The sequence below is a fragment of the Colletotrichum graminicola genome (assembly GCF_000149035.1).
Source record: "Colletotrichum graminicola M1.001 genomic scaffold supercont1.2, whole genome shotgun sequence".
Lineage (NCBI taxonomy): Eukaryota > Fungi > Ascomycota > Sordariomycetes > Glomerellales > Glomerellaceae > Colletotrichum > Colletotrichum graminicola.
The window spans coordinates 746,277-756,562 of NW_007361006.1; the positions used below are offsets into that span (position 1 = coordinate 746,277).

The 10,286-nt window shown below is 53.8% G+C and overlaps 3 protein-coding genes across 3 annotated transcripts; 1 reads left to right on the forward strand and 2 right to left on the reverse strand.

The window, feature by feature from the left end:
• Positions 1-2,890, reverse strand: GLRG_00681 (uncharacterized protein; the record flags this gene model as incomplete). The annotated part of the gene is made up of 3 exons (XM_008091366.1): positions 1-2,150; positions 2,202-2,405; positions 2,461-2,890. 3 exons carry the CDS (start codon positions 2,888-2,890, stop codon positions 1-3), a joined length of 2,784 nt encoding a protein of 927 aa, XP_008089557.1.
• A 2,687-nt stretch (positions 2,891-5,577) lies between these two features.
• On the reverse strand, positions 5,578-8,387 carry GLRG_00682 (RNA recognition domain-containing protein; the record flags this gene model as incomplete). The annotated part of the gene is made up of 3 exons (XM_008091367.1): positions 5,578-7,080; positions 7,293-8,099; positions 8,157-8,387. 3 exons carry the CDS (start codon positions 8,385-8,387, stop codon positions 5,578-5,580), a joined length of 2,541 nt encoding a protein of 846 aa, XP_008089558.1.
• A 717-nt stretch (positions 8,388-9,104) lies between these two features.
• Positions 9,105-9,821, forward strand: GLRG_00683 (dynein light chain type 1; the record flags this gene model as incomplete). The annotated part of the gene is made up of 7 exons (XM_008091368.1): positions 9,105-9,153; positions 9,223-9,245; positions 9,304-9,337; positions 9,406-9,440; positions 9,506-9,532; positions 9,599-9,668; positions 9,757-9,821. 7 exons carry the CDS (start codon positions 9,105-9,107, stop codon positions 9,819-9,821), a joined length of 303 nt encoding a protein of 100 aa, XP_008089559.1.
• Between the last annotated feature and the right edge of the window lie 465 nt (positions 9,822-10,286).

The window sequence follows — 10,286 nt, forward strand, 5'->3', positions numbered from 1 at the left end:
TCATTCCCAGCTTCGGTGTCCGTGACCGCTTTCATCCATCACAGCTGCTGGCGCTCGGTGATGCACCAGCTTCTGGATTGCTGTAGCGGGATAGTTCTCCCGGTTCTCCATGTCGAGACTGTTAGAGCGCGCCCTCTTCATCCCGGACATGGGCTTAAGCGGGGTGATTTGGTCCAACGAGGGCAGCCCGCGCTGCTGGTCAACTGGCGACCATCCGGACCTGCCGTCCGTGCCGGCAACGGCAGCAACTGCCGAGACGGCTTGGGCCCATGGCTGCTGATTCCACGTCTGATGATGATCCTTAGTTTCGGTCCAGAGGTTGGCGTTTGCTGCGGCGCTGCGCTGGTTCTCGTTCTGCCATTGGTGCGTTTTTGTGTCCGAGGTCTCGTTCCAGCCGTTCCAGTGATTGAGACTGTGGAAAGACGACGTCGCAGTGTCCCAATCGGAGATCCCTTCGACCTCACCTTCGTCGTACACACCGACGCCGACGCCGTTTGACACTTGAATGCCTCCCGTCGCCGACAGGAAAGGGTCAGCGGAAGCGGGACCCATATCGGTGACCAGAGTGCTCTGGCTATCCATGGAGCTGGTGCAGGCTGCGGCGAGGAAGTCAAGTTGATGATGATGGTGATGCGACCCGCTTGCCAGCTCATGGCTGCCGTCATAGCTGCTCGCATACGACGAGTGGATTGATGCCGTTGGGGGAGGCGTCGCCAGCCCGTGTGAGAAGTTGTCCATCAATCCAAGTGTCCCAGTGGATGCTAGGCTAGGCAGCTGACCAGACATGGAGACGGGGTCCCAGGCCGAGGTCAGGTTATCGTTCATGACGGCTGCGAGTTGATGAGAATAGGGAGGTGTTGGGGCCATAAGCATATCGCGGCCAGGGGCAGCCGCGGGGTTGATGCATACGTTCTGCTGATGGGCAGAAGAAACCGGATCCAGAGCCGTCAGGAACCGCCAGGTCGTGCCGGGCGGGTTGAAAACCCGCTTAGACCGACCACCGCGTCGGGACGAAGTGCCCTGCTCCTCGTCTTCCTCGTCAGCAGGCTTTCTGCCCTTTGGGGGCACCGGCTTTTCGAAGATGGGGTTCCACTTGTCGTCAAACGCGTGGATTGTGCGGAACTTCCATAGGATGATGCCACGGCGCGTCCACGCGCGGCGATCCGAGCTGTCAGGCGGAATAGACCACAGCTCCTGGAACATGCCGACCTGCTGGATCAACTCGGCGGTGGTTCTCTCGGCTTCGATCGCGGCGTCTTCGGCAGCCTTGGACCTATCCTCGTCGTCCTCGATCTTGGCCTTGTTCTCCGCGGGCTCAAGATAGCCTGCACATGTGCTGAGGATGCTGGCCCATTCGGCCGCAGGGAAAGGAACGCGGACGTCCTGCCTAGGACGGCTGCGGCAGTCACACTCAAACTTGTTCTCTTGGCATCCGGGTCGGTGGGTGTACTGAATTCCCACCTCGCTCGTCTGTTCGACGATCAGGCGGTCGGTTTCGGCACGGCGGAGCTCTTCTGGGCGTGCCAGCTTCGTGACGCACTTCCAGCGATGGTTCTGTAGCGCGGGCAAAGATATGCTTAGCTCGACGAAGCCGTTGAGCTCCGAACCGGCGGGAAAGTTGCTACGAGGATGGATTTCTAGTGTAACAGTCATCTCCAGGATGTCGAGCCATTTGTTATCGCGGATGGCGAACTCAAGCGACTCGTGTAGAGCCGGGAACTTGGTCTCCCATTCTTGTGCCAGCTCGGTGACGGCGGCGGATTCTTTCTGGGAGAGTTCCTTGTTATACTCATGCAAGAGGATGCTACCATTAAGGCCTCTGGAAGCTCCATCCTCCTTGTGCATGTTCTTCTCCAAGTGGGGATAGTAGCTCTTGTCGAGGGGTTTGCCGTGGTGGTCGTAAATCTCGCCGTCCTCGTCCATTCTCACGTTGTTGGAGGCAACAAAGATCCAGGCTGTCTTGGGTCTCATGACCACTAGGGAGTCCATGGCCAGGATCTGCGCAAAGTATTTATAATTGGGACGGACATCCGGAAGACGACCTTCAGCAAGGGCGATCAGAACTGGGTTGTCCTTGAACGAGGCAACCTCCATGTTATCCTTGAGACGGGCCTCGCTTTTGTCAGGGTCTTTCACAAAGAAGAAGTGGTCTGGGTAAATGTTAGATATCGATGTCTGTATATGATTCATGTCTGACTTACAGCACCGGTGCTTTTCAAACATTTTCTTGACGACTTGGATGTGACTTGATACCTGCTTCCTCTTCCGCTCCTCTGCTTTCTGTCCAGGTTGCAGGCTGTCGCAGTACGCGATCCAAAGATACTCGCTGATGAGCATGTTCCGTCCAAACTGCTTGCCCTGCATGCTGTACTTTTTCCTCCCCATGTGAGGGATAATAAGCAGGGCTAGGCATCGCATCAGCAAGGGTGGTACCGCGCTACTCAATGTGGGAAATCTTACAATCGAGGAAGGCATCTTCCAATACCCGAGGCCAGATCTGTTTCTCATTGGGGTCCTTCTGATCTTGCTTGTCACGGTAGGGTCGAAACTCGGGAGCATAGTAGATAGGGTTGATGTCAGGCCGTGCCCGTCTGGCCATTTGGAGGGCATCTGGCCTTCGAATGCTACCGCTGGTCCTGTAATCAACCCCGGCCTGAGACGGCACAATGGGTGGTGTAGGTATGCCAGTAAAGCTAGGAGAGAATAGGCCAAGGGGGCTATTGCGGCATGAAGATGCGAGGCTGCCCAGATGAGAGCCAGCCGGCTGGGCGTTGCCATTTGACTCCTTCAGGGGCTGTCTCCCCGTCGGCGTGCATCGTCTGCTGTCGTAGCTGTATACGGGCGAGGGAGAGTAGCGTTGGGACGGGAGCATTGGACGCGGGTGCTCCATTTGTGCGTTTCTTGGGTATATAGCGTTGATCTCGTGTTGCTGGGGATTCCTCCGAAGGGTGATGGATGGTATGGGGTTTGGTTGATGCGTAGAACTTATTCCGTTCCTGGTCTTCTTTCTTTTCCAACGGTAGACAGTTCGACTGGATTGTAAACGGATTCCTTGACAAGCACGGAAAGCTTGACTGAAAGAATGGAAGGAAAGTTGGGAGGCAAAAAGGATAAGTGAAAGGAATGACTGTTCAGGAATTCCGTGACGGGGCAGGCAAGGGTTTTGTTGCTAAGTGAGGCGACTGCAAATGCTTGATCTCCAGCGTGATATGCTCCGGGATTATGAATTCCTCGTGGCAAATTTCCTCTCGAGAAGGACTGGAATGGGGGGTAATGATGACAAAGTGAGCGTTGGGATGGTATTTTCTGATTAGGAAAAGGGCAAAGATGAAAGGAGCGTGTTTGATTTCCACAGCTCTGGGAACTGCTTTGAAAGTGCTTCTCTATTTTGATTTACTGGTGCTGCCGGGCAAAAGGATAGAAAGTAAAGATGGCGGAAGAGGAAGAGAAGAGCTTGGAGAGTCTGGAAGGAATGAGACTGGCATGGGGCGTACGTCAATATAAGTTCCTGAAGTCAGGTACACCCGCTTCAATGTCTGGTAGAGAGGAGGCGAGGGAACGAACGACATCACTGGGCAGGCTTATCCACAAAGTCCCTAGCTTTCCGAGCGAGAGGAAGAGAGCGATGGGGTGACCTGGCAGAGTGGGTGCATGGTGAGCTTTGGAAAGGCCATCCATTTGGTTCGGCACCCCGGGTTCCAGATGGACGGCAACACATACGCCCCCTTCCTAGCCGTCTGCTTTATCATCCGTCTCGTCCATTCCCCGGGTACGAATGTCAACATCTCCCAGCCCTGTCCTCCTTGGAACAGCTAGACACAGAGCATGTGCTTCCGTAGGGTTCCGTTCGAGGCTCCGGACTGTGAGACGCCTGCGAACTATACCCCTCTGAGCGGGGTGGATGGCAGATGTCACTTCGCGCCCAAGCTGTTGGAGTGGAAAATGGGGTCCTGAGTGAGCAAAGGGATGGCGGGGCCGATGGCAAGACACATTCAGAAAGAGGTAACTCTAGGAAGAGAAAGGCACGTAAAGAATTATAGACACAGAAAGCTCCGGCAAGCTAAGTCGGATGGGGATCCGAGAGTGGCTATCCAGGGTGCCAAGGGAAAGACCAGCAGGCAAGCAAGAGAGGGTAAAAAGTGGTGAGAAGCTCTGAAGTAAGGACGGTGCTGGGTGGGCGTGCTTCTGGGCCGTTAGGGAGGAGGGTCGTCGTAATGGCAGATCCAACGATGGTGCGAGGCTCAAATCTGACTGAAATGACTTGGCAGCTTAGAAGGAATGCACCCTCGAGGCAGGCGTTGGCCAATACCGAACGCCCAAGATGAGCTGGATGGGCTTTCCCCTTCGCCCTACAACTACTAAGTCGCCTAACTATACACGAACGTCTGTTAGTCTGACAAGGGACATCCCCACATGGCGAATATCGTTGGAACTATACAAGCTGGAGGGGTGAACGAATCGAGGGCGCCGAACATGCAAGGGGTTGGTCTAAGGAGCGTTTGCTGCCAATTCGGGTAAGCTGCGATTTCTTGGTTCAGCAAGTACCACCAAACCCACCACGCCTCATTCAGAAATGTCCAACTGCTATCATATCCACTGGGAGACAGACGAGGCTGGGAGGAGAATGACAATGGACAAGCTTCAACTGTTGATGGGGCTTTGAAGGTTTCTCAACACGGTGCTGGCTTAAGACCTATCTTCACCACAAATCTTCCAAGATGAAAAGTACTGAGCGGGGAAGAGAGAAGTAAGAGATGAAATCAGACACATAATAGAAGAAAGGGTATAGTGCACAAGGACGTTGGCATGCTGCCCAGATTAGAAAGAGACAGAGCACTGAGGAAGGAAATGTGTGCATTCCTGCTTTGCGGGTCAAGGAGGCGACGAGGGACATATACTTAGTTAGATAGAGTTCGTCCAGCTGGACCGGGCAGGCAGAAAGAGAAGGGCAGATGACAGGCAGAAGCTCCCCAGCCCCTATACCATCCCGCCTCTTCGCCCTCGGTTTCTACTATGACCCGTCCAATGGTGAAGCGCATATGATGCTAAATAGCACAGGCTGTAGTGAGCTGCACTCGCCCTCCGCAACCCCACCGACCGTTTAACACAAAAGCCTCCTGGCTTCCGTTCTCGCCGCCGCGGGTAATGTGTGCCACGGGGAAAAGGCGCCCTCAATAGCGGGTCGATTTATTTTTTAGACGAGGGGCGCTGGAAGGGGGGGATTGATCGGAAGGGTGACAAGGGGTGGACAGGGATCCGAATCGCGGGGCAAGGGATGAGCGAGACAGATTTACATACAGAATTACAGCTGGATGGATAGCCACTAGAGCCAGAAGCTAAAGAAAGTGACATCCTACAGAGGGCAAAGAGGAGAGTGAAAGGGGGAACAGGCAGGGCACATGCTTGTCGACTGGTATCAATATCATGTCACTTGCAGGAAATACTCAATGACGTGACGGTGGTGTAGTTGTCTGTAGGAAAGATCGGTACAGCACCCACAGTGTGATTCCAGAGACAGGTATTGGATTTGCTTCTATTTTCTCCTTTCGAGTTGTTGATGTTCCTCAACCCCTCCTATCACATATCCATTTCGTCGACGTTGTCGCCTCCGATATTGACCCTCTTCCTGTTCTGGCCCATGAGCTGCGAGATGGCGACCTTGTTGACTTGCCCACCGATCTTGCGCTGCATCTTGGCAATCTCCTCCTCCGCATCGACGGCCTCGGCTTCTGCGTAGTCGAGGACCAGCCTGCGGCCCAGCAAGTGGGTGTCTCGCAACGCGTTGAGCGCGTTTTCGGCCTCTCGGGGTGTGACAAACTCGGCAAAAGCAAAACCCCTTGTCGAATTGCCGAATTTCTTGGGCAGCCGCACCGCCCTGAGCTGGCCGTAAGTGCCGAAGAGGGTGCGGATGTCCTTCTTGGTTGCTTCGAAGGGCAAGTTTTTGATGACAATTTTCGTCCGTTGCCCAGCTGCCTTGCGGGCCTTGTCCTCCCGCCGGCGTTCCTCTGCAGCATCCTGGCCCTTGTGCGAACCCTTGACGGCAAGAGTATGGCCCTCGAGGACGAATCCATCCATAGTCTTGAGCGCCGCTTGTGCTTGCTCCTTGGTCTTGAAGATGACGAAGCCGAATCCCATACTCAGCACTTGTCCCGGCTTCTTGGGGTCCATCTTGGTCTTCACTCTCGCGGACACAAAGCCGTCCAATGGTTTGAACGTCTCTGCCAGCTTCTCCGTGGTTGTGGAGAAGTTGAGGTTCCTGACAAACAACGACGTAGTTTCAATGTCAGCCTCACCCTGCTCGTCCCGTCCCAAGAGTTCCGTAACACTGAGTTTCTGGACACCGGTGGGCCGATCCTCCTTGCCCTGCGTCATGTCTATTGAGGCGTCATTCTTGAAAAGGCCCTTGGGACCCTTCTCGAGAAACAGCACAGTGTCTTTGATGCGCCTGTATGCTAGCTTGGCGAACGCCGCCTTTGCATGCGCTGGCTGCGCAAACTCCACAATGGCAATGGTACCGCTAGGCGGCATCAACACCCTCAGGACGGTGCCGTGCTCCTCAAACATGGTTCTCAGCTCTTCCATGGTGGTTCCGAACGGGAAATTCTTGACCAGTATGGTTGTGTCGCCCCGCTTTTGCGACTTGAAGGCATCGAGATCTACACCGTTCGATACAAAGTATGCTTTAGTCTCCTGGATGATCGACGTCTCGGCGATGGCCTGCTTAACACCGGCATCTGCCGACGTGGGATCCAAAAGCTCTGATTTGGACACACCCAGGCGACTTGCCACCGAGGCGTTGACTGCGTCCTGATTCATGTACAAAGAATTCCAGTTGAACGTGCTAGAGGCAGCCTGCGCCTTCTTGCGGATCAGGTTCTGCTTTTTCAAGGGCAACTTTGAGATTGCAAACTCGTCCAGCCCGGCATCACGCTTGCCCTCAGCAGGCAAGACGTGCAAAAGTCGCCCTTGGAAAGTCTGACCATCCGTTGACTGGAATGCGGCAACAGCTGACTCGCCACTCATGAACTGTACCATGGCAAAGCCCTTGCTTGCGCCTGCAGCAGTGACTGGTAAATGTACCTAACGGGATATTAGCAATCTGAGTCCAGTCGCTTGGTTCGGGTGTGCAGCTGAGAACGCAAATCATTTTTCAGAAAGTCGAAGCATCTACTAAAATACCGATCCAAGGTTCGCATCAACCATCATTTGATGTAAGCTGTCCCTATCTGGATTCATCACATGATTGAATGGCATTGAGTGGTACGGAACAGGATGAAAAGCTGCTTGCTTACCTCTTGAAGTTCTCCGTACTGTCCAAAGTGCGTCTGCAGGTCATCCTCGTTAGTACTAAAAGGCAGGTTCCGAACAAACAGTCTGGCGTTCCGCTTGATGGTGGCGAGGGTGTCGTTATCCTCGACCTTACTAGAAGGGGCCGGGGCATCCTCAGCAGCAGCCCCACTCTTGGCATCGCCGCTCGTGGGCAGCTCGGTAGCCTTTGCGGGCTGCTTTTGCTGTTCCGCGGGTGCACATCCGAGTGGCTCTCCCTCAGTTTGTTGGGCTGGAGGTTGGAGGACCTCGTCGTCATCCACTAGATCCAATAATCGGTTCGTCCTTGAACGGAGCCAATCATCGTCTGTCGTGACCACGTTGGTGGGAGGGACGGAAGCCTGTTCTTGAGGCGCGTCTTCCGCAGCCTCAGGAACAGGAGCAGCATCAGGCATCACCTCATCCTTCTCTGGCGTAGGCATCGAACGTTGCTCTCCCTTTGGCACCTCCCTCATCTGCCGTTTCTCAGGCCGAGAAGGGATAGCCTCATACTCATCGTCACTCTCGCCATCTTGGAGCAACTTCTTCTGCTCCTTGGCTGCGACAGGGTCCAAGACATCTGGCACATCATTTGCAGCGTTCTTACTAGGGCCCATGACTTGCAAGAATTCGCGTAGCTTGGGGTCAGACTCATCCAAATCCTCGCGTTTCCGCTTCTTCTTTACATCCTTGTCTTCGGCGCCGGGTGGCGTAAGGGCAGCCGAGTGTGACGGAGTGGCCAGAGGCACATGAATGGTGGCCCCTTTGGTGTGTTGGAGGACGGGATCTGCAATCTGGAAGAGGAGTATAAGCATATGGGGTTCAAGTTGTTTAAAAGAGTCTCAACATACCGGCCTAGCGAGTTCGACATTGATCCTCGACATGCGGATATAGGATTTGTTGAAGTACTTAACCGCCTTGGCAGCAACCTCTGGTGTCTTATATCCAACATAGCCAATTCTTCTCTGGGGGATGACCTTGACATCCGTAACCTCACGGCCTCCCGCTGAAAAGTGTTGCCGGAAGTCAGCCTCCGTGATCTTGGGCGGAAGCCCTCTCACAAAAATACGAGAGGTCTCCATTGCGGTAGTAGAGGCGGCAGTGGCAGCAGTCATTACGAAAGGGGGTATCTCTGAACAAAACACAAAAAAGGTTACAACAGTAAGAATGGAAGATTATGAGCTTGGGTGCTCGAAGTGGTTGTGGCGGCTATAAATGCATGGCCACAGTGTCTTGTGGAAGAGACAGAGAGGAGGGATGTTGAAAGATTTGTTGCCATTCAAGAAGGAAACTGCACTTTACCTCGAATTTTTTTTCTTCTTCTTCCTACTTCCGCCCCATCGTTATCGCTATCAGCATGTGACCAGCCCCGCCTTTCATGTCAACATTGTTTGTTAGCGTAGCATGCCACCTCGGAAGGAGCTATGGCCCGTGCGTTCTGGCAACCCAACTACGACTCAACTGGAATGGAACCTTTTCCTGTCGCGAGCACTTGTCAGGCTTTCTCAAAACACGCGAGACACACATCCCCAAGACCCTCGTCAAGTAAGCCGATTCTTTTGTTTAGAGCCTTCCAAGGTAAGTAAGCGCATTCTACTTCTGGCCCTCTTGAACTCAGCTGATCGGCTCATCTCTCCACATAAGTGAGTTTACCTTGGCGATCGAAGGCTTAGCAGCAGACGAGACGGAGGAAGAGGGGCTTGCCCGAGCCCTGCTGTACAAACGAAACTAACACCTGGACCGGTGCTGATACGATCGCGCAAACAGCAGGCATATCTGCAACATCACATATCATCGCAATGGCCGACGCAAAGAGCACCTCGCCTGCCCCCAGGGAGAAGTTGGAAGGTCTGTTGCGACAGCAGAGCAGTCTGCTATCCTGATATACAACAAGTGCTAACGCAATTGTGGATGTAGCCCAGGTCAAGAGCGCCGACATGGTGAGGATCGCCCATAACTGAGCGCCGTGACCCCCGGGTGCTGACCGACAGTCTTCAGACCGACGACATGCAGCAGGAGTCAATTGAAGTCGGTATGTAACGTCATCATTTGGGAAGCCCCTCCGCCAGATCCCGCCATATACTGACGACCCTTCTACAGCCCAGGAGGCCATGGCTAAGTTCAGCATCGAGAAGGTTCGCAATTTCGGCGTGCTCTGCGTCTATTGAGAACGTCTTATACTGACATTGGCTGTGACCAGGATATTGCCCAGCATATCAAGCGGACCGTTAGTCCAGCCTGCCCTTCTTCTCCTTTTCGATTGCGATCAGCTGCTGACTTATCGCGGACGTAGTTTGATGAACGTAAGGGTCCTACATGGCACTGCATTGTCGGTCGCAACTTTGGCAGCTTTGTAACCCATGGTATGTCTGTCGAGAGTTTACATTTTGGTCCACCTGGACGGGTACCCTTATCCTGAGTCGAAGCTATAAACTGACCTCGTCGACACAGAAACTAAGCACTTCATCTACTTCTATCTCGGTCACTGCGCGATCCTCCTCTTCAAGACCCAATAGGCAACAAATGCGCGAAGTGGCGATGAAAAGGCCAACAGAACAGCCTAACCGACGACAACTGTCTAACCACCTGCGACCCTTCTGCCCAAAACAAAATGTCACAAATATGGTATACAGAGCAGAAGCATATGGGGAGTTGGGGGAACCACCATCGACTGGCTTGGTATGGGATATTGGGGGATATGAACTTGTGCACAAAGGCGCGTGGGATTTCTTACCGTTGAGGGACGGAGAGGTGATGAAAATGCTGGCTGCAAAAGAGAGGTTGAAACGAACGCTTCGTTCAGTACTTAGACCTACTCTGCACTTTTGTTGGGCGGCGTTTTGGCCCTATTACTGATCAACTCGATCCAGTTCCTATTGCACAGTTTGGCTCCTGCTAGAAGAGTGTCTATGTTGCCCCTGGCCAGCCCTTTTCTCTACGGTCCACCGTCAAATCTAGCCAACTCCGAGCAGGAGAGCACG